Source organism: Hypomesus nipponensis, chromosome 19 (assembly GCF_054491055.1).
Source record: "Hypomesus nipponensis isolate SF chromosome 19, ASM5449105v1, whole genome shotgun sequence".
In the NCBI taxonomy this organism is placed as follows: Eukaryota; Metazoa; Chordata; class Actinopteri; order Osmeriformes; family Osmeridae; genus Hypomesus; species Hypomesus nipponensis.
The window spans coordinates 6,553,329-6,576,920 of record NC_140379.1 but is presented as its reverse complement, the minus strand read 5'-3'; the positions used below and the strand labels follow the sequence as shown (position 1 = coordinate 6,576,920).

The 23,592-nt window shown below is 49.3% G+C and overlaps 1 protein-coding gene across 1 annotated transcript in view; it reads left to right on the top strand.

Annotated features, from left to right (window-relative positions):
- The window catches only part of fto (FTO alpha-ketoglutarate dependent dioxygenase), a 101,761-nt gene extending 80,158 nt beyond the window's left edge, over positions 1–21,603 (top strand). The window contains exons 9-10 of the mRNA XM_084682524.1: positions 19,506–19,646; positions 20,059–21,603. Coding sequence (XP_084538650.1) covers positions 19,506–19,646; positions 20,059–20,065 — 148 coding nt within the window. The 3' untranslated portion in view covers positions 20,066–21,603. The remainder of the gene's footprint in view (positions 1–19,505; positions 19,647–20,058) is intronic.
- Positions 21,604–23,592: the final 1,989 nt, after the last annotated feature.

Sequence of the window (23,592 nt, the reverse complement as noted above, 5' to 3'; positions counted from 1 at the left end):
CCCCCCCCCTCGCTTCACTTCAAACCTCTCCTTGTCTCTTCCTGTGAGGAGCTCCGAGCTTCGGGGGATTCTCTTTGTGCCATACATTGTTAAAATACTGTTTCATGAGGGGAACTCTTGTACTTCTCCTTCTTCCTTTGACAGAATCTACAGTATTTTCCACGTTTGCTATTTCTTTTTCCTTCTTTTTTCTCCCCCCCCTCCAAAGTCCTTGTGTGACTTCCTCCCCACCCTGAGCTCCCCTGGTTGATCTCTGCACTTCTACTTAAGAGGCCGGCAACTCTTTGATCCAGCAAAAGTTTCAGACGAAAGTGGGAGACACGCAAGGGGGGGGGGGGGGGTTGACCATGGGTTGAACACGCGCCGGGCTGGAGGATGCTCTCCAGTCTGCTTCATGTGGTGTCTGGGGACGTCCCTCCAGCGAGCAGCCGACCGCCAGTCGCTCGTTAGGCAGATTGACAGTGATTGTCTGTCTGGAGCTGGGAGGCCGTCTGTGCGCCACCTTGCATCCTGCTTTCACAAGAGAGCGTATAGATTTAGCATGGGTGAACAGAATGAACAGAACGCTTTCCATTGGAGGGTGATCAATGCTGGCGTGAGACCCCCCTCCAGGACATGGTGTGGGAAACACGGCCTAACAGGAGTTGATTTACCATCCGTGGTGGAAAGTGCCACTGCTGTCTAACTGTATTTCTGTTAGTAGCTTGTCTCTCCTCCACCCGTCCTGTATTTAAGTGGGATCTCGTCTTTGTGATCAGAGTGTAGGTTGTTGTAAGCTTGAGGCTAGATTGGACTCAGACTGTATGTTTGGTATGCTACAGGCTCATGATGAACTATCATTATGTGCAATCTAACCTGTGCTTTTCCACGTTCCTTGACTGTTTAAAACCCCTACCCGTGTCTTGTGTGTTCTGGAGTTACGTGTGTGTGGTACGTGCATGCGTGTGTGTGTGTGTGAGTGAGGGTCCAGACATGGGAGGGGTATGGGCAGGGAGGGGGTGTGGCAGGGAGGGGGTGTGGCAGGGAGGGGGTGTGGGCAGGGAGGGGGTGTGGGCAGGGAGGGGGTGTGGCAGGGAGGGGGTGTGGCAGGGAGGGGGTGTGGCAGGGAGGGGGTGTGGCAGGGAGGGGGTGTGGGCAAGGAGGGGTTATCCTCCATTATTCAGCAGCAGTAATGAGAAAGGGAGCAGCAGCAGCTGTGGACGTATCGATCCACTGCTACTGCTTTCTCCCCTCCAGTCGCTCGTCCATGGGGAGAGGGCTGAACCCAAACACGGCTGCTCGTCCTGGGGTTGAGGAGGAGGCAAGGCCCTGGCTCACCCACCCTGGCTATCTGGCCACCTGGCATGGGGAGATAACTTAGCACATTGTCTAAGATGCAGGCGTGGGTGTCGTACCATTGTTCCATATTGATATAAGTGTCATATATCCATGATTACACATAATGTGTAATATATTCATGATGAAGTCATATTGTAAATCGTGCCAAACAAGCATTTTATGTTGTGTGTGTGTGTGTGTTTGTGTGGTTATGAATATGTTTGATATAGTTTATTATATATGAATGTGTAACAGCCATTAGAGTCGTAACTCCTCAGTTTGCACAGGCTTGTCCACCACCCAGAGTATCAGAGCCTTACAGACGACTTACTTGTCCTCCCTCTCTCTTTCTTTTTATCTCTCTCTCTCTGTTCCCCAGATTTCTCGTTTTACTGTGGAGCCCTTACGCACACAGCCCAGATTAGGCCAGCCCCTTTTTAATACCGCAGAGAGGAGAGAAGCAGCCATTATGAATTATCCTTAATTACAGCCATTTCCTAAACTAATAAAGCTGCTAAATCTTTACTGCAAAGGTTAGTTTACCACGCACACATAAAAGCAGTGTGTGTGTGAGTGTGTGTGTGTGTGTGTGAGTGTGTGTGTGAGAGACAAGGAATCAGGCGGACTGCCTGGCTGGCAGTGCCCACAGTGCCATTAATTTCACGTGGGCTCCCTATCATGGGCCACAGATGCCTACAGACACGTAAATGAGTCTCCAGCGAGCGCTGTGTCTCCGCCAGCCAGCCTCGACCTAATGGGCCGGAAACACAGCGTATGCGACAGCAGGAGAGGAGACCCTTATTTACACCGCCAGACATTAGCAGGCCCACTCTGATTCGCTGATTAACACGTCGGCCCTCCCTCCATTCCACCCTCCACCCTCCTCCTTCACCCTTCTCATCCTTCCTTTCCTTCCCTCCTCTCTCTCTCTCTCTCGGTCTACCTCTCTTTCCTCTCCCCTTCCCTCCCTCTCTTTCCTTACGTCTCTCCTCTACCCCATCTCTTTCTGTCTCTCTCTCTGTCTCTCTCTCTCTCTCTCTCCCCCTGTCTCTCTCTCTCTTCCCCTATCTCTCTCTCTCCCCCTATCTCTCTCTCTCCCCCATTTCTCTGCCTCTCTCCCCCCTCTCCCCCACCCGTAGAAGTTACAGAGACGGCCCGCTGAGGAGGGAAGCCATCTGTAAATGATGGCTCCCGTGGAAACATAATGTTTCTCCTGCAGGGAGAGGCAGTGGCTTGCCATGGATGGAAGATGACTCCTGAATGGTTAAGTGGGTCTAAATGAGGGGAACGCTGTGAATGGTGCCTGCACCTTAACCCTCCCTCCCTCCAGCCTCCCCTCCTTCCTGGTTGTTTATTGAAAGACAGGAGGAGAAGGCTGATAAGAGACAGCAGAGCTAATGCTGTGATTTGTGTCAGTCATGCCGTACAATTTGTTACAATCGCGACATTTATCACAATATAATATGTTTATTCTGGTCAATTAGGAGTCTGTGGCACCCCACGGAGGTGTCCCATGCGAGATAGGGAGGACGCTCGCCACGTCTGCGCCGTGATCAAAGGGGACGGAACTAATCTGATTGTACGGCATTGCGCTAGCGCCGTCGCCATGGCGACGGGTGCCATAGTGCGATGGACAGCTGTGGAGGTGCAGCAGGAAAGGCCCACGTGCTGCTACACACACACACACACACACACACACCACTGTACGCAGGCATACACAGGACAGATATGTGCATTAACACACATTCATTTATCCTTTACAATACCCATTAATGCACTACTTACACTATCTATCTCTCACATACACACACACAGCAGCATTCCCACAATGTCCCTCACACACACACACACACACACACACACGTCAAAGCGTCCGGACAGAGGCGGTGTACACATAAAGCAGCTACAGAGTGTAGCAGACCAGCGGGCCCATCGATCTGCAAAGGGTTCATTAGGTAAGTGCTGACATCACAGATTGATGTCTCTTTAAACCAGTGCCTGCCTCGGAGCTGACAGGGGAAATCAGCACTATTGACTTGGCCGTGTGTGTGTGTACGTGTATGTGTGTGTGTGTGTATTTGTGTCTGTGCTCCCCTCGGCGTACACGTGTCATTATGAGAAAGAGTGTGTTTACTGATGCATTTGTGTGTGTGTGTGTGTGCACCATGCTAACTACCCTGGTGTCCATATCCTGTAGGTGTTCACTAATGCTGCCGGTTATACAGTTTACCGTGCAGCTAAGGACCTTGTCAAGCAGCCTTGCCGTCAGTCTCCACACATGAGAGGAGAAAGGGGGATGGAGGGATGAGAGAGGAGGTGGGGGGTGACAGGAAATCAGATGAACACCGGATAGAAGCGCTCTCCCATCTATTTTTCATCAGTGCGTTTAGGACTGCTGTTCAGTGATTAAGAAGTGCGAGTGTTAGACTCATTTGCCAGCTCCATCCAGAGGATACGTCGACATGGGACTGATTAACTGAGCTCTGCGCTAGGCCTTGAAGCTATTTCAGTTTTCCCTTCGAAATGTTTGCTGGCGGATTTTCTTTTTTGGAATTATTTCATGGTATAGACAAAACAAACAGAGCGAGGGAGGGAGATTGAGACAGAGCGAGAGACTTGAAGTTTGGTTGAACGCAGGACCCCCTCTGTTTGGCCATTGTCGATTGATTAAAGATGTCATTTGTATCTGAAGTGTTTCTCCAATTAAGACCAGGCTTGAATCATTGCCATTGACTGCATCCACAAGCTCATTGATTGGACGGAAGGAGAGAGAGGGAGGGTTGGTGGTGTTGTGAGACAAATCAGGTGGCAGAACAGTCAGGGACACGCGCACACATGCACAAACACACACACACACATAGTCAAGAATTTGATTGCAGAATCCTATAAAGTTTGTCAATCCCATGTTGTCCTTGAACTCCAACATCATAAATAATGTTCTAGAACAGTGCTAGCAAGGACTCCAGCCTGCTCTTCCACAACACTCATACAAAGGTGTTCCATACAGCTCTATAGGTCTGCTACCAAGTTGGCTAACCAAAGGGTCAGAATACAGTGTATTTTGCTGCTGGAAAATCCTGTTCATGCTAACTGAGCCATTGATTAGCCCCCCCTGGAACATGAACTGGGTGTCTCTCTATCCAGCAGGCTGCCATTACACAGTCAATAGCCCAGCCGAGACAATGACCAATGGACTGTTCAGCTCCGACGTGTCGATACTGCAAGGCCGTACGGCAGGACCCAGAAGGGATAAAGGAAAACGATTGTTGGGGAAAGTTTGCCTGTACTTTTCTCTTTTCAGTCAGAGTTGAGCATGATGCTAAGTAAGTGTTTGGATTGAGCCCGCTGTGGTATAATCCCCGCGGGGCGACCAGCACTGGAGGCACTTCCCCATTGGCTGCCTCCAGGAGATTAAAGAGAATAATTGCCACCTGATTGGCTGTTTAATTTTTCATGGACCTTTGATGCATAGGGTGTTTGTATTACCTTTATCACCGGGCATAATAATAGGATAGCATTTGACACACTTTAAATAAGACAGGCTTTTTTTTTTTTTTTTCATCAGCTTGGAGCTGTTGCTAGTTCAGCTTTGGAGAGCCTGACTGGCTTCTGTTGTGAACCGGGACAGAAACCACCTCTCTGTGGAACCAGCTCCAACTGAGACACGTTCTGTCTTGTTGATTGCTTGTCTTCTTCCTTATACGAGTTGCAATTGCGTCACTTTTATTTGCTTTTATGTGTATACTGTAAATATCTGAGTCAAGTGGCTGAGCGGTGAGGGAATCGGGCTAGTAATTTGAAGGTTGCCAGTTCGATTCCCAGCCATGCCAAATGACTATGTGTCCTTGGGCAAGGCACTTTACCCTACTTACCTCGGGGGAAATGTCCCTGTACTTACTGTAAGTCACTCTGGATAAGAGCGTCTGCTAAATGACTAAATGTAAATGTATTTTACATAAAATGAATTGGTATTTTAAGTAATTAATGACACATTTAAAAACACATTTATGTATTTAATTTATAAAAATGTAAAAATATCAGGGTTGGATTTTTCTAGAACCATTTCAAGCAGAAGGACAGCCTTGTGACAGTAAACTCTGCTGGGAGTCTGTAGGTGACCCTCCTCTCCCTCCTGTGTGTGAGTGAGTGTGTGTGTGTGTGTGTGTGTGAGCGGTGGAGTAACGATGGCTCTGCGTGTCTTCTCGACTGTTCCGCTCTGGAGGTCTAGGAACGGTGAGCTCCTCACGGTTGTCACTTTGAGGTTGAGCCGTGCTCGTTCTGTGGAGGTCTCCCCCTCCCTCCCGCCCGCCCGCTCGCCCGCTTGCTCTCCTCCCTCTCCCATTAGTTCCTCTCCCTAGAAAAATGGAAAGCAACATTCAAATCATTTGCATCCCAAATATTTTGCATCCGTCTTTATTGCTCGCTTTCTTTCTTTATTCCTTTCTTTCTTTCTTTCTTTCTTTCTTTCTTTGTCTCTTCATCCTTCTGTCCCCTCTCTCAAATGTTCTTCCGGACACAGACCCTGTAGATCATTGCATTACAATTTTCAGCAAAGTGTTACAGTTCTATTGTGGGGTGATTATGACGGAAGCCGTGTGCTTCATTTCTTTTACCCACTGATCACCAGAGCAATTAAAAACTGTAAATAAAGCTACCCAGGATGCCTCAGCCTAAACAATGGCCTCCCGTAGGATGGGGTTGTTAGAGGGGGAGTCGTGAAGGGAGGGGGGGGGGCTGGTCCCAACCCAGACAGTAATTAGAGCACACTCGTCTACCCCTCCATGGCTGCGACACTGGGCAGCGGCTTAGCTTAATCACAGTGACACATATTTCAGACACAAGACGAAGTTGTTTACTTTTGTGTAAGGTCTCGCATTACGACGGCGCACTTTGTTTCCGTGGCGAGTCTGAGATAATGTAATTGTGCCAGCTACACGTGTTAGTCAGAGGAGAGAGAGGAGAGAGGACACCACGTCCGCTGTGAAGAGGCTGCGCCGTGATGACACACACACACACACACACACAAACACACACTCATAAACAGGAAGGATATCCTAGGGGTGAAGAGTTGAGAGTGGGGTAAAGTTTCTAAACAGTGTGCCAAGTTTCTCTGTCAGAACTCCCATCTGAACAGCAGTGAACTGCTGGGGTCGGTGCTGTGGGCGTGTTGATGTTAAAGGAGCAGTTTGTCCTCACTTGGTTATCAATGTTGGTATGGGTGTGCTCATGCCAAGGTCAAGGTAAGCAAGTTGAACGTGAATTAGCATCTCTGCTAATGAGTTAAAAGCATCTATAGCCTTTAGCGGTGTACACAACAGGAGTTAAGATTCTGCACCTTGTGTGAGGCTCTGTAGGGACCCAGCCAAGCCCAAACCCACCAGCTAACTGTCTGGGTTCTGGTTGTTTTCCTTCTTTTTCCCAGAGACAAAAGGGCTCTTTGTAGTTTTGTTGGAGGGGGGTAGCATGTGGATAATGTCATGTATTTGGTGTCAGGATGTGCATACACTGTTTACACCCCAACCCTCCCTTCTTGTTCATGAATTACTAAAGGGTGATGCCTGGGCAGATTGAAGAGAAAGCGAGAAAGAAGGAAAATGGGAGAGAGACAGAGAGACAGAGAGACAGAGAGACAGAGAGACAGAGAGACAGAGAGACAGAGAGGAGTGAGAGTACGGGGGTAGTAGAGAGAGAGAGAGAGAGAGAGAGAGAGAGAGAGAGAGAGAGAGAGAGAGAGAGAGAGAGAGAGAGAGAGAGAGAGAGAGAGAGAGAGAGAGAGAGAGAGAGAGAGAGAGAGAGAGAGAGAGGAGAGAGAGGAGAGAGAGGAGAGAGAGAGAGAGAGAGAGAGAGAGAGAGAGAGAGAGAGAGAGAGAGAGAGAGAGTAGAGGGAGAGTGGGTGAGGCAGAGGGGGAGTGGCAGCAGCAGTGTGCCAGCTTCGCCCTCCTTGATGCCACGCTGCTCTGATGGTGCCAGGCACCGCGGGCCACGCCAGAGGCTATATGCCTTACCAAGATCCTGTTTACAGTTGGCAGAGGAAGCCGCCTGCCACCCATTTCCATAACCGTGCCCGCGGTCCTCGGCGGAAACCCCTTCTTCACGCTCTCTCCATCCTTCACTCTTCTCCACTTTCCTTTTTTTTTTAGTTCTCTTCTTTTTTTCTCTCTCTCTATTCCCACCTTTCCATGTTTAACCCCAAATCCTCGCCACCCCCTCCTCTCTTTACCCCCCCTCCCCCCCGCGCGGGCGCACACACACCACCTGGAATGTGAATATATGACTGGTACATCTTGTCAGTCCGCGGAGCGAAGGGGGTGGAAGAGATGGTCCGAAAACAAAATCCCCCCGACACACACACACACACACTCGTAGAATCTGTAGGGAGGTCAGACAGGGTCACTAAGCTCCCCTGTTCCTTTTTAGGGCAAGGGGAGGGTGTGTATCGCTGGGCTGGGTACAAGAACTACCTGTCCTAGGGGCAAGGGGAAGCCCAGGGGCCGCGACAGACGCGTGTGTTTGAGTGTGTTCCGTTCCTCCCTGCGCGCGCGCGTGTGTGTGCGTGCTCGCTGACTTTGTTGCGCGTCACATGTGCTTCCGTTGTGCCGTCTTGCGAGCATCTGCTCTTTCACACGGTCCCCACGGCCCCAAACGTCAGGGCGGGGGCTTCTGCCAGACAGGAACATGGTACAACGCTGCGCCCCCCAACCCCCCCATCTCCTGTCCTATGATGTTAACTGTGATTGAAGGTAAGTAGGTAGCAGTAAGAGAAGGACAGGAGAGGTATAGGAGAGAGAGAGACAGAGAGAGAGAGAGAGAGACAGAGAGAGAGAGAGAGAGAGAGAGAGAGAGAGAGAGAGAGAGAGAGAGAGAGAGAGAGAGAGAGAGAGAGAGAGAGAGAGAGAGAGAGAGAGAGAGAGAGAGAGAGAGAGAGAGAGAGAGAGAGAGAGAGAGAGAGAGAGAGAGAGAGAGCATGGGGGGAGGGAAGGTCGTCTGCTTTTTAGAGCATTAAATCCTGTTGAGTTGAGGCAGCCTGTCTTTAAAGGCTGTCAGGTGAATGTCAGACAGCGGCAGACGGGTGCCTAGCCCTCTGTACCTGGGCCCCCCCTGTGAGGAATCCCACTACATGGAGAAGCCATTTGTAGCTCATCCATGCTCTGGGCTCTATGTACTACCACAGCACCTAGGGACACACGTGGATCTGGGGGTGGGTGGGTGTTGTTTCTGCATGTGTCCACATACAGGTGCTTCGCTTCCATTCTCTTTGTGATTGTGTGTGTCGATGTCTTTTTCCCGCATTTTTCCCTCAGGGGCAAGCCATGGATGGTTTGCACACAAACGCACAGTAGCTGGTCGTTCTGGAGCATTAGGAGGCTCGTGTCATATGGGGGGGGGGGGGGGGGGCAGCATGTGGATGGGGAGGGCTCGAGCACTCAGCCAGAAGTGATGGAGGGAGAATAGAGGAGAGGAGACAAGCAGGTACCCCCCAGGAGGGAGCCGGGGGCCAGTGGGCCAGAGGTAGCCCCCGCGGCCGCCAGCCCCCTCCCGCCCCCATGCCCGCAGCACATGCGAGCCCCCCCACCCCACCTCCAGCAGACAGACCTATTGATTCACCAAGCTGATAAGTGGGCAGGTCGGCCAGTGTGCTAAACACTCTCTTTGCACATCCTGCCTTGAATGTTGTGTGTGTGTGTGTGGTCATATGTGTGTGCATGTTCAACATTGGGTATGGTGGGGGGCAGGCGTTATGCTGTGGTGCCACTGGTCATGTGACAGGGATTTGCATGACCTGATACTCCCTCTCCCTCCCTCGTCTACTCCCGTCAAGGTCCTCCACATTACCATCAGGTGGTGCTGTTAGCCTCGCGGTTAGCCCTTGGCGCCCTGTCCCATCCTTACCTGGCACTGGCACGCAGCTGTCATATCCTGGAGCACCAGGAAGACATGTCAGGATGCCGTTAGCTTGTGTGTGTGTGTGTGTGTGTGTGACAAGTCAGCTGCCTGTAAGAAACACGAAACCATCATAAATCAGTCAGTTCTTTGGTTGTAATATCCTGCCAGGCAGGATGTCTTTGTTAATTCAGGCTCAGGGCAGATTAATGCAGACAGAGCCTGGGATTGAATGGGTGTGTTGCGACATGTGATCGGGTCGGGTTGTGTTGGTACGTGACAGGTGGGAGGGTGAGAGTTGAGCCCTTGAAGCTCCACCTTGGGGATGGAGATGGAGAGAAGGTAGTCCACCAGGCCTCCCACCAGGCAGCGAGGCAGCGAGCTCTCCCCAGACCTGGAGCAGTTCCTCGGGGTGACAAGTGGATGGATAGAGCCCTCTAAGGCCCCGGGTGGCGACACATGACCATGAGACTAGAGCTTTAGCAGGTTAAACAGCAACAACGCTACTATGCTGCCGGGCTCGTTCTGTGACATAACCCGCCCTGAAGAAGAAACCTGGCAACCGCACAGCGTCTCATTAAAGAACAATTTCAAAACTCGAAGACAGATGTTGTTACACGTCCTGTGTTTTTTTAATTAAATCAAACCTCATTGGAGGTGAGTCAGAGGTGTTTTATGTCTTTGCACCCAGAACAGGTGTCACGGTTTGTAAAGACCAAAAAGCACAAACAAATGTGGGTGGTGACAGTGCTTCCCACGCTCCAACCGTAACCCGGTATGAGCCTCGAAGTTGCAACGTTTAACTCAATTTTATTTTATTGCCAAGACTTGCGGCCAAAACTTGACGCGCTTGACTGACATCTTGATTGTTGTTCTCTCTGCTCGCACATCAATGCTCCTGCATTCTGTCCGCTTTAGTATGACTCTAAAGTTGAGGTATGTAGAGCTGAGTGAAGTCGATAAGCAGGCACACGAGTTGTGGAGAAAACAAGATGGCCACCAGTCCCTGGGCTCTAACTCTCCCCTCCCTCCTTACAGCAGTGTCAAAAAGACTCACCTACAGCATGAGCAGATAGGACAGGGGACTAATTGCTGGGACAAACATTCCCGAGTCCAGGGCTCTTATCTGGGCCTGGTCCAAATGCCTGTTTATCTCAACCTCTGTTGGCAGTCAGCATGCCAGCCTCTCTCCCACACACACAAATACACTCCCCCCTCGACTCTGATTCCACCAAAGGCAATGCCCCCGCCCCCTCCCACCCCCTCTTTCCTCATCAAAGATTCATACAGGCAAGCTTCTCAATGATTTTCTGTCTCCTCCCGTATCCCCAGCTTGTTGTCCTCTTCCTTTCCTCCCCTGCCAGACGCACTGTGGAAGTCAGGCGGAATTCAAGCTGAAGTGGCTGCTGGCTCCAGGCCTGCTCTGAGGGGGCGGGGGGTCGTTTGGGGGGTGGGGGTGTCAAATGCGGGGGGGCGGAGGGGCTGGTTATACCGGGCAGTGACATGTTGATGTTGTACTGAGAATGTTAGGACTCCCAAGTAGGTGGCGCTGGCTCAACCCCTCCTCTAAACTCATTGTCTCTCCCTCTCCTTTCCTATTCCAGAGTCATTCCCTCATTCCTCCTCTCCCAAGCCACCATCTCCTCTCCTTCCTCCTCCTCCTGTCCTCTCCTCCTCAGGCCCTTCTGCCTTGTGTTCCCAGTATCAGCTCAAGGCCCAGACGTCGCTCACTGTGACGCCCAGCCAGAGGGCCCACAGTGCACCATCTGTACTCTCTCCTGTGTGTGTGTGTGTGTGTGTCTGGATATCTAAGTCCATGACACCAGTCAGCTGCCTGTTTGCTCTGCTATTTAGGAGGAGGATCTAGACTAGGGCCCCTCAGCTGGTGCCCTGGTCTGGTACTCAGTAGAACCAAGTGATGCCCCCAAGTCCTCATGACTTACCCATCGTCACACTGCCTAAGAACTGTGCTGACCTGGACCCCAGCCCTCTCTGTGGCCAGCTGGAGGTGCCGTGGGTTTCAGCACAAGGTTATCCCCCTATCCCCCGTCCCAGCTGACCCTGGGTCTGTGGGTTCCAGCTGAAGCCAGGCCGAGGAGTCCACCTCAGGGAGTAGAAACAGGGCTAGGCTCAAAGTCCTGGGATTACCACAAGAGGAATGAATTGCGTCAGTTGATCCAATTTTCGTACAATCTCTTAGCGTAGCTTCTCCGCTTTGTTGTCTTACGGCTTTGCTGGCACCATTGTCCTCTATGGGAAATTGTCTTAAGCCCTCATTCGATCACTTACCATGAAAGACATTGAACTACTTAGAGAACAATAAGAGCTTTCTAAGAAGCCATCGAGCAAACATACATTGTAGAAAGTCAGTTTATGTTGGGATATTGACAGGAGCCATGTGTGCTGCTGTAGACAAAGAGCTGGGTGTGCAGCAACACAATCAAGTCTTTCTCCGATATCACTGGGCGTAAAAAGGCATTCTGTTGGAATACAAACACAATGTAGTCGACCGCTTGTGTGTTCGGCAAGTTCCTTGTACCGTGTGGTATTTAGTACCTGTTCAAATACAAACACACATTCTTGTGTCTCTCACATCCTTGTAAACGTGTACATTGGAACACAATGCTACTGGTTTCACATCACCCATCTGTATTTGGACACATACTGTACTAACAAAAGTACAGTCAACAAAAGTTACTATCAAAAAGGTCAACATGGAACTTCCTAAACACATATTCGGTTGCAAGAACAACAGGCATTTGGCGAATTGTGTCTCACTCGCTTCACAGGATTCTTTAAACACACACACGCACGAACACACACACGCACAGACTCATTCTTGCTGTCCTACTCAGTGCTGTGGCTGCAGGGCAGGGCCTGCCGGCCTCTCTGATACAAATTGCTCTCTGTTCATGGCATTTTAAATGGCATGCTCTTTAATGACAGTATTTACTTAATAGGGTGAAACAAAACCTGTGTTCACACAGCAGGAGCACCAGGTGATGAAGAAGTTCAAACACCTGGTGGAGCACACTCCTCTGGCACGCTCTCACACACACACACACACACACATGTACACACACACACACATGCACACACACACATTTTTCTCAGGCTCTGTGAAAGTATTGGAAAGTGTGGGACTTTTTTTTGACTGTGTTTGTTTAGAGAAACCACAAATGCCTATGGGAAAATGTTTTACTTGTAAGCCAAAACCATCAAGGCATTTTCACGTACGTACAGGAGTTCCTACCATATAAGTTCAGCAGTAGTATTTTTGTCATAGATGCAAAGAAAACAAGCAGGCATACTCTTTATTTTAGTCTACTGTTACATTGGTTGAAGCAAAAAAAAAATTCTCTAAACTTCCAATTTTACTTTACTTTATTTTTTCTAAACTTTAAATTTTACATTTCGTAAAACTGAAAAGGCACCCCTTCTCCTAATTTGATGTGACTGTTTGATTACCTTTCATTATGTTGGCAAGTGTTTTCTTGTTGTCTGTGGTTTCTCGTCTCTGTTAAAGGGGTATTTCCCAGTTCTCTTTCTCCCTGTTTCAATCCTGAAGCTTGAGATTAGTACGCTTTCATGATTTATGTTGCAGTAGGTTTGTCATGAAATTTCCATTGCTCTGGCATGTAATCCTTCTATACATGCTTCTGGAGTGTTTGTACAATAGAGGTCAGCCCGTTCGTTAAAAGTATTGAGTCAGAGGACTTTGTGATTAACTGTAACCTTTTCAGGTTCAAACTGCAACGGACCATGTTTTGTCCTCTGAAAGTTTAATATTTGATATTGGTGGGAATGGCATGAGCGTTCAACAAGGTGTTAACATGCTGGGTATCATTGTTGAGCCTGATAGCTTGGCTGTACTATCAGTTGATTGATGACTCATAGTGTATTCTAGGTTTACAGATCAGTGTGTGTGTCTGCGTGAGAGAGAGAGGTGACATATTCACAATGTCATCAGCCCAGGGGAGGCTAAACAGGAAGTGATGTCATGCCAGGCTAGGCCTTTGAAGTGAAATGTGGTGCCGTGCAATTTCTAGGGAAAGCTCAATTTGAGTGAAGGGACAGCAAAATATGTGTCAGAGATTGTGTTTGTTGTCATTGCTTGTTCAGTGGAATGGTTAGTTCATTTTTCTCCTCTTCTTCTTAGGCCTGTGAAATAGGTCTCCGAAACCCTAGATCTGTTGTGCAACAGTTTAAAGCTTCTGTCTCCCTGTTTACCTCAATAAAGGAGTATGAATTTAACACCTCGTCCCCTCCAGCTAGCAGGATAGCTTGTAACAAGCCAATCCCTGCCACAATACCTATAATTAGCCAACCCAGGTTGACCTGGCCATTGTCACCTGAAGACAGGTGGGGATTGTGCTAGTCCGGAACGACCTTATCATGTGACTGGGGTCAGGTGTTGGCCGGCGCTAGGGTTGTATAGGTGTCCGGGCAGGCCTCATCCATCATGGCTGGTTATAGCTCCTTCAGACGATGATGCCCTCGAGGCAAGTGTGTGTGTGTGTGTGTGTGTGCACACGCAGAGGCTGTTGGTGGGGTGAAATGATCGTTTTTCTGGAGCATTTGCAGAACAACAAGTTTTCACAGCAATAGCTAACATATAAAGAGTTAGGGCTCCCAGCCTTGCAGTAACCCCCTTCCTGATCCCCAAGCAGATTTATGGGTCTTCAACTGCTGGGCTGTGAAAAAAGTGCAAACACTCATGTGCTCGTAACCCCGTTACCCCCTCTCCATCAAGACGTGTATTGCTCCATTTTCTCTCCTGGGCTGTATAAATAAACACCGTCATCATGAAAAACTGAAATGTCTCTTTAAACCAACTCTAATGAGCTTTCCCTCCGTATATCAAAATGTTTCACTTTGGTATTTGGCCACATGTCGCCCTGGAGGATGATGAGGGGGTTGTGTGTGCATGTATGTATGTGCGTGTCAGTGTGCTCATCGGCATGCTGGGGCGTTGGTCCCCGCTGAGGCACAACAATGCCACAGGCTCACGGCACATCCAGAGCAAACGTTTGTTTTCTGATCAGTCCCCAGAGGCCAGCTGGACGAGCCTTACCTTTAGCATTAGCATGAAATTTAGCTTATCTAGGTAAGAGGTGACGCAAGTGGCTCGTAGGCCTCATCTCCCCTCAGTGTACCACACACACACACACACACACACAGTCAGCCCTAAGGGGACGATCCATCTCCACTCCCATGTCAGAAGAACAAAAGTCCAGGAGGGCTTATCTGTTTGCCCTGTTCTGTTCTGCCTTTTTATTAATTTTTTATTAGAACCTGATTGCATTGGAACAAAAGTTGTCTGCTCGTAAATGTTGCGCCTGTGTTGACATTCGGCCGCATTCCATCCCCTCGCCTCAAGCAGGAGAGCGCGGGGTGTTGGGTAATTTGTTACGCTGTTAAGCACCTAATGGACGTCCACCTGGTTTTGAACGTGGCGGCGGCGGTTGGGGCCTGCCTCCGTTGCTCGTCCAGACTGCAATTGTGTTTTATTGCTCCAATTATAAAGGCTATTTAGCGGCTACCTTGCTGCTTGTGTGTTTTCGTGTGGCATCTGGTTTACCAAGAGCTCCAGACACAGCAGCCGGCCCACATCAAACAACCCTGGTGTGTGTGTGTGTGTGCGTCAAGCCTAGGGTCTGCTTGTACCTTTGGTGTGATGATGTCTCTTCCTCCAGCTACAAGCTAGCAGCAGTGCTTTGACTCGTGTCTCCCCCCCCTACCCCTCCCCCTCCCACCCAGATACCTTGTTCCCAGGGCACTTTGACTCCTGGAGGCTCTAATAAAAAGCCTGATTTGTTTAATGTGGTTTCATGGGCGTCCCAGACGGCAGCTGGAGGGAGACCTCACAGCATCTCGGAGTGGCACGCTGGTACAGCTGCCAGGGCGGCCCCACCCACAGGTATCTGGGCTTGCTCATTGTTCCCAGCACCCCTGCCAATGTCTGTGGTGGTGCGTGGGGGTAGAAAAGAAGCAGCCCCGGCCCCAGACAGAAAGCAGCATTCCCCAGATTGCCACAGCCATTAATTAAAGGAAAGAGTGAATCAGATGCTAGTTTTATTAGCAAGGCTCTTTAAAGGGAATCAAAATGAAAGCAACATATGTCACACATTTGATGCCTCCCCCCCCCTTTACTCACACACACACACACACTCACAAACACACACACACCTCCCTTCTCCTCACCGTCCGTCCCCCCCCCACCTCAAACACTCTTCAAAGTGCAGAGTCAGCAGTGTTTGCAGACGATACCACTCAATTGATCCCCAGGAAGCGCCTTTGACGTTGCCCCGCCCACGCGGGCTGGCCGCACCCCCTCGTTGCTGTAAACGTTTAACGTTCCAGCCAGTCTGGGCCACCGTCGTGTTCTTTCAGGCATTGATGAGGACAGCCGTTCCAGTACCCCGGGAGGTCTAAAACAGAGGAACACAGCCCCCCCCCCCCCACACACACACACACACCTGCACACCTGACAGCAGCGTACTGCACTCTGCCTGACTCCGGCTCTTCCCCCTTTTACAACGATACGATCTCTATCTCTCTCTCTGTGTCACATGGCAGCGAGATGTGCTTCACCTTTGTAGGAAAGGTTGATTTATAGGACGCATGCCTGTTTCAGCATGACTCGTCTGATTGCATTCTCCGCAACGAGGCAGTTTGGCCGAGCAGAGCCTGTAAAAAGCTCACACCTGCTCAGATCAGAGCTGGGGGGGGGGGGGGGGACATAGGAGGCAAGGGAGAGCACGGGGAAACAGGAAACAGGCTATCTGACACCCGCGCCCCCTCCACACACACACACACACACACACACTCACCGTCCCTCCATAAGGACGACATCAGCTCAGTCCTCTGCAGCAGCCTTGCACCCAGAGTCCACACCACCTTACCCCGCTCCGCCCCGCTCCGATCAGACACCGTCCACAGACTCCCGAGTGGTTACAAATGAGCCATTGTAGCGAAAATGTAATAAGCGTTGTCTCTCTATCTGTGTAGCTGGGTCTTTCTTCACTCCGGCCCGTCACAATCCCGCATCTATCAGTGTAATTGCATGAGTCGGAAGCACTGATGTTGTCTATTAGGCGGATTTCCATCCTGTTAAGAGCCCGGGGGGTTTTAATGTATGGCCCTACGAGCGTGCTGCACACAATTACATGCTGGGGATAAATGGAACACACCCGTGATGATGGTGATAGTGATTTTGATGATATCCCACCATGCACTTCTCCAGTGCTTTCATGGGGGGTGAGGGGGATGAACAACAGAACAAAGTGAAAGCAGGGGTTAATCATTTTATTTACTCTCAACAGTTTTCTTTTACTCTGCCCTCCTCCCTCCCTTTCCTCCTTCTCTCTTCCCTTTATTTAAGGAGGGGGTGGGTGGGTGTCGGGGGGGGGGGTGGGGATCGATAGGGAGCGCATTACAGTAAAACGTATTGATCCGGAGACCTACGAGCAGCCGTGTTGGTCGCGGAGACGGTGGAATGATGCAATGCTTAAAGGAATTTATCCTCTGACTCCTACATTAACCTCTTATTGACTGCTTTGCCTGTCCATAATTAACACTCACTTTAGCTAAAGTGGTTAGCCGGAGCACAGGCAGAGTCCTGGACCCGCGCTGCAGCTCCAGACCCCTCTCCCCCCCCCCCCCCCCAACCGGCCGCAGTTCAAGTGCAGCATGCTGTGGAGGTGGTCCTCGGAGGGATCCGGCCATAGAATCCCAGATACCTTTTACATTAGCATCCCATTTGAGCGGGGCTTGCTGTGCTATAGGGTTTCAGGGCAAATTGAAATGAGTGATTGTATTGCCAATCTGTCATGAGCGAGCACCAGATGGGATAGTTAGCCCGTATCTGTCTGGGGTTAACCTGCTGGAACGCCACAGACTCACAAACACCCCAGCTACTCGCTTTGTTTTTGTTTTTTGTCTCTCTCGTTTTCTGTTTCTTTGTCTCTCTCTCTCTCTCTCTCTTTCTCCCTGTGCACTTCTTTGTCTTTGACCTAACCTTAAAGGTGGACTTTTCTCTGGGAAAAGAGGGGCATTGGGATGTGTGTGTGTGTGTGTGTGTGTGATTTTAAGCTACCAGGGCTTACAATGAATTTCTATGGGAGCCCAGAGAGCTTATGGTACTTGGCGGGGATATTGATTTGCTTCATGCCATGTTAGTAGTCCAGTGAAGCCGCAGTATTTACAGCTTGTGAGGCCGGTGTTAAAGAGTGTGTTAAATGAGTGTTCAATCTGGCAGTTTCCATTACACCTTGATAGGACACAGCGTCCTCCAATCCCCCGCCCTCTAACTGTGGGCCATCCACAAACCTCCAGGTTCCTGCTTCAATTGATAGAACCCAAAGTCCTTAATGAACCTCAGCAGATATTTAGCGTCTGGATCTTCGCCTCAGATCACAGGGAGCAGAAAAGAGGCCAGTGTTTTCCTTTCCCTGCCACACACCATGAATACTTAATCGTCCCAAATCAAAGGGCTATGTTCCCATGGCCTACGGTACCCATTCGCTGATGTCAGCAGAACACGCGTGTGTGTCTGTGTGTTTCTCTGTGTGTTGCGGTGTGTGTGTGTCTATGTGTCTATGTGTCTGTGTGTGTCAGTTGGAGTCCTGCCCTGCTGGATATTTATGCCAGGCTCCTCACCCCCCCCCCCCTTCTGAAGTGGCGCTTCCTTTAATTCGCACCCTAAATAAATAATGAGAACATTTAAACACACGGCTCGTTGCGAAGCCCCAAGGTCGCCTAATCGTATTATTTATGAAGTGATGTGCTACATAATGGTACTTAGTGCATGTTAACAGATGCTATTATCAGGCCCTGATCTGAAGCATGGATGATATATTGGAATGGTATATGTTAATATCGTCCTCTCACGGTAATGCACCAGCTATTGAGGGCAGGCCTCGGCTGAAGGGGAGCACTTAGTCCAGGAGCCACTCCATCCGTAAGTGGCCCTGGTGAAATATAGAACCGCAAATTGTGGCGACTGGTGCTGTCCCCCCGGCCACTTTAACCAACCGCCCCCTGCCATTCCATCCATAACCCCACTCCACCTCTTCCCCACCTACCTACCTTCCTCTCTCTCTCTCTCTCTCTCTCTCTCTCTCTCTTTCTCCCTCTCTCTAGCCTTCTAGTGTGGATACCACAGGCAGGGTAGTGGGGGCTGGGGTGATGCGCCAGGGGGTAAGGATGAGATTGTGTGTGTGTGTGTCTGTGGGCCGGATGTCAGGAAGTGAACAACATCGGAGCAGTCAGCAGTGGTCAATGGTCCCCTTTGGCTGTGACAATGACAAACTGTGACGACACTACGACCAAATCCCTTCCTGTCCTTCCATGTTTACCCCATCCCCACACACCCCTGCCCCCCTTCCCTTGTACTTCCAAGTCAAAGGTCACCTCTATCTGTCACAGCCAGGAGGGCAACACAGTAGCTAGTTCTGACCACCACCAAGTCACTTCAGCCAATATTTACACGCCACCCTCTGGGGTGTGACTCATGATCAATGCTGGCGGGAGAGATATTTTGATCTAACAGTACCACATCCCGGGAAAACATGAATAATGAAAATAAACAATGATATTAACACAAGAATGTAACGTAATGTCGCTACATCAAAGGGCAGTTCTTTTCACTGTCTTGTTCCGGCAGGAGAGATGAAGAAGACTGTTAGTCAGGGCACCTGGTAAAGTAGAGAAGCACTGAGACATTAGTCACTGTAAGAAATGCTTTCTCATCAGATTCATACGAAACACACACCCATATAGGTTTGCACAAAGCAAATTCCTGAGGCATCACCTCAGACAGAGATCCACCAGACTGCTGGTTTTGTATGAAGAAAACACACACACACACACACCTAAGGGTCTAATTGGACCAATTCTTATTAGGTGCTGTAAAAAAGAGGAAACACACAATCGTGCCTGCTGGTCAAACACACTTCTCTCCGCTGTGTTAAGGAAAAACAAACAGCACACACACATGCATACACAAGACCCTGCCATGGCCTTTCCACGATCTACCAATCCTGGAAAAGAAAGGAAGGATGCAGGGTTTTCACATTGCCATGAAATCATGTTTTGTCTCTTCTTTTGTTCCATGTTTGTTGTCCAGGTGTGTCCAGGCCACCTGCAATCACTCTGTTTAGTGCTCATAGGCACGAAAAGATCAACACAATCTATTGAGCAGCGATGTGTATGATGTGTGTCCAGGTTATGGGATCTGTGTCTGGCTGGTGTGTGGGCCTGAGAGCAGAACAAGGAGGAGCTGAGTTGTGCTGCTGTTCTTTCAGGTGCCACTCCACCCTGGCCCAGAGCCTGCCCCCAGAGGAGGTCCCAGTGGACCGGCCCTTCTGGGGCCTCGACGACGCCACCATGCCGCTGCCCTTTGACCTGGCTGACATCATCAACAGGGTGGAGTCCCTCCTCTGGAGGTAAGTACACACACTGTCACTCGTTCAAGGATACCTGCATACACAGGCCCACTCGTTTTTTTTACTAACTTCCCCGTTGGCCATTTTCCATATAGATCTACACTCTGTGGCTCACACAACAGACACGTAGTTTGTAAGTGTCAGTTCTCCTGCCGACTCATAAATACGTTTGAACTATCTAGTCTGTTTGGCATTGGGACTCCTCACTCTCTAGTCTGCTGGGGCCTGCCTGGCACTGTGTTGTTCCTGCCTCTCTGGTTATGTCACTGCTATAAACAGTTTGTGTCCAGGCCATACCCCAGTCCTTTTAACACTTCTATGACGTGTTGCCCGTACATATCATCAGGCTGTTATTGGCTGGGGATGGAGGGATGATTAGCTTCTCCTCTTTCTCTCTCTCCACTCCTGACAGGATGTGAACGACGGTGCGGCGTGGAAGAGAGAGAGAGAGAGAGAGAGAGAGAGAGAGAAGGCGAGAGAGAGAGAGAGAGAGAGAGAGAGAGAAAGGGAGAGAGAGAAAGAGAGAGAGAGAGAGAGAGAGAGAGAGAGAGAGAGAGAGAGAGAGAGAGAAGGAGAGTCTTCACATCTTGTGAAATGCACCATACCACCAGGGAGAAGATGCACCTGCTCCATGTCCTCCGTTTGGGTGGCACAGCTTCAGCCCTCACCCCCACCCAGTACCCCACACATGCCCCCATAGCACCCCACCCAGTGTCCCAACCACCCCCAACTGGCACCCAACCCAGGGCCCCCACCCCTACCTTGCACCACACCCAGGGCCCCACGGGTGGAGGGGGGGAAGACCTTGAATAGTGCTTCGCTAATACGCTACTAGCTAGCACAGCTACTAATCTTACAAAGGTCTAACATAAATGGAACCTACATTCAGTAAGCATTCAGTGTGTAGGTATTTATTATGATTTGAAGTGTCATCACATGTATTAACCAGCTTTGTGTATGAAACAACTCACCATATAGTCATAGTACATGCTTTCTGACTCTTAACCCAGTGTGATGCTGTTGTATGGTGGAGGTCCTTCATGTGTACAGTATAGCAGTCTTTACTTCACCTGTGCTACATCATGTAGGCCTAAGTGTTAATCTCTCTGTTCAGAAATGTAGGGAGCATGAAATGAAATTACCAAAGATTGTGTTATTAAGGGAGGAATATAATGGTGCTCCTCAAAGTGTGTGTGTGAATCTAAGTGTGTGGGCATATAAGTGTGTGCGTGTATCCAAGTGTGTGTGCGTGTGTATCCGCTTGTGTGTGTGTTCGAGCGAGTGTGTGTGTGTGCGTGCACGTGTCTCTGTATGACAGTGTGCCCACAGCAGTACTGGGAGATGTTTTTGTGTTCGTCGGAGAAGAGAAGAGAAGAGAGGAGAGGAGAGGAGCGCGTGTCGGGGTCTCCTCTGCTCTGAGATGATGAAAGAAAGTGCTGATAGAAAAAAAAGTGCTGCATCCCATAATTACAGCTGTTCAATCGCTTTTAATTACTCTTAAAACGTGTGAAGCACCATTTTCTTTCTAACGCTGCAGGCCTCCCCAGACATCCACAGCTACAGTCTCAATCTGGTGGAAAAGTTGGACGGTGGAAAAGCAGGGCCATCGTCTGAGCAGCCCTCTTATTGTTTTATTTTCTCTATCTTGTCCACGATGAAGTAGAAAAGCTGTATAAAATTATTTGAAAAAGGCAAAATGCACTTCTGTGTTTTTTGTTGTTTTTTTGTTTTGTTTTTTTTACACAATGTTACCGGTTGCCAAATGTTGTTCTCTTGCTCATTTCGCCGTATCTTTTGTATGTTGTCCAGGAAGTTTGCTTGTGGAATGGCACTTTTGTTGAGTTGACCCACTCTGTGCTTGCCTCTCCCCTGCTTGTCTATCTGAAGCAATAGTAAAGGCAGTAAAATAAAACCAGAAAATGTTTTAGGACTTAAAAACTCTGTTCTGTTGTATAAAGCTCCTGTGTGTGTGTGTCCATGTATACCTTTTCTTTGTCAGTGTGTGTGTGGGTGTGTGTGCGTACGTGTGTATCTGTGTACTCCATAATGTTTGCCAACCCATGAGAGAGTCTTACGGTTGGAAGACCTTTAAGCACCGATGTGTGTGTTTGACCTTTTCCCTGGGTGCATTTGAGTAGTGATTTCAGAGCTGTGTGTCAGGTTTGTGTGATTTACAGTGCCCTGTCCTGTCACAACTGCATCCTCATTGGCACATTGACAAGGTGGAAATGCCAGCAACCATGTGGACAAAGGCCCATTATTTACAGTCTTTATCCTTTTAACACTGGCAAACACATTTTCAAAGTGTGTGTACATAATTACAACCCCCGGATCTGGTGTCTAGGCTGTCCCAGACTAGGTCTTCCAGTTGAGGCCATTTTGTTTCTAAGCGTGGCTGTTATCGCTGTGCTTCTATGTAGGGTGACAGACTTAACTCCATCAGGTATGTACTACCTTATTCAATTGAACTTTGCAATTCATGGAAGTAATTTATAGTTTACACAGAACCTCCCCCCCCCAATAAGTTAGGTAATGTAGCTCCTCTAAGGCCTAACACACTTGTATGACATCATAACACTGCTCTCAACTCATCACAAGACAGCTTTCTAGAAAATGTACGGCTCTATGACAGCATAATACAGCTCTCTGGCATCCTATCACAGTTAATGACATCATAATAAAGCACTGACATCTGAACAGCTCTATGACATCCAAGCACAGCTCTATGACATCATAATACAGTTCTGACATCTGAACAGCTCTATGACATCCAAGCACAGCTCTATGACATCATAATACAGTTCTGACATATGAACAGCTCTACGACATCCAAGCACAGCTCTATAACATCACATAGAGTTCTGGAACATCCCAACACAGCTCTATGACATCATCATACAGCTCTGTAGCACAGCTCTATGAGGTCCTGCTGTGCTGCATGTTAAAACAACAAAGCAGGGCCTGGCCAGCTTTCCTGTCTGATCCCTCTGTGAAGCAACTAGATTAGGTGAGCAAACATAGCCCCGCCGATTGATTGATGTGCGTTGGATGATGAAGTAGAGCCATTGTTCGGGGTGTTTTCCCCCCGTCCCATGGCCCAGAGGTCGGCCATGTTAACTACTTCCTGTAGTGGCTGAGTGACTGAGTGATGGATGGAGCGAGGTTCTGCCTTCCCTGGGGCTGCAGGGGGGCAAAAGCCCACTTGAAGAGACAATTACACAGCGTTGGTGAGAGGCACAGGTATGCATTGTCCCTGCCGGGGTCAGCAGGCAGAAACTCAGCCTCAATTAGGCTGACAATAGGTGCTGGGGGGGATCAAATAACCAGGTGTGTGGTGGGAAAAGTATCGGTTTGGGGTCATATCCCTGTCAGGAGAAAGGGTGGGTGCAGTGTGTTTGTGTGCGTTTTGGAGGAATGGGGGTTGTGTGTGTGTGTGTGTGTGTGTGTCAGTTTCTATATATGTGTCAGTCTGCATGTCAGAACACACATTTCTGTGTTGTCAGTGTGAACACGTCTGTGTGTGTGTGTGTGTCAGCCCTAGGGGCAGAGAGGCGGTAGTAATAGCAGGAGCAGGCTGAGATAGCATCACTGCTCTGAGGTCACTGACAGCAGAGGCCCAGCGCTGTGCTCATTCGTCACACGGAGAGACTCCTCCACTACTCCATACTGACTGCATCCACTTGATTGACTACAGACAGTGTTATACGAGACCACTGATTACAAGTAATGTTATATAACTGTTAAGATGGAGTGGTTTTATGCAATCTCCAATGAAGCAGGATCTCTTATCTCGTACCAGTGTGGACACAGTAAATCACATAGAGTGCAGGAAAGGAACAGAACATACATTTTAGGACAATGATTTAAGTGCCATCAATCATGTGTCTTGATGCATGTCCCTGGAAAACAGGGAAGAAAAAAAAGGTGGACATGTTTTTTTCTTCCT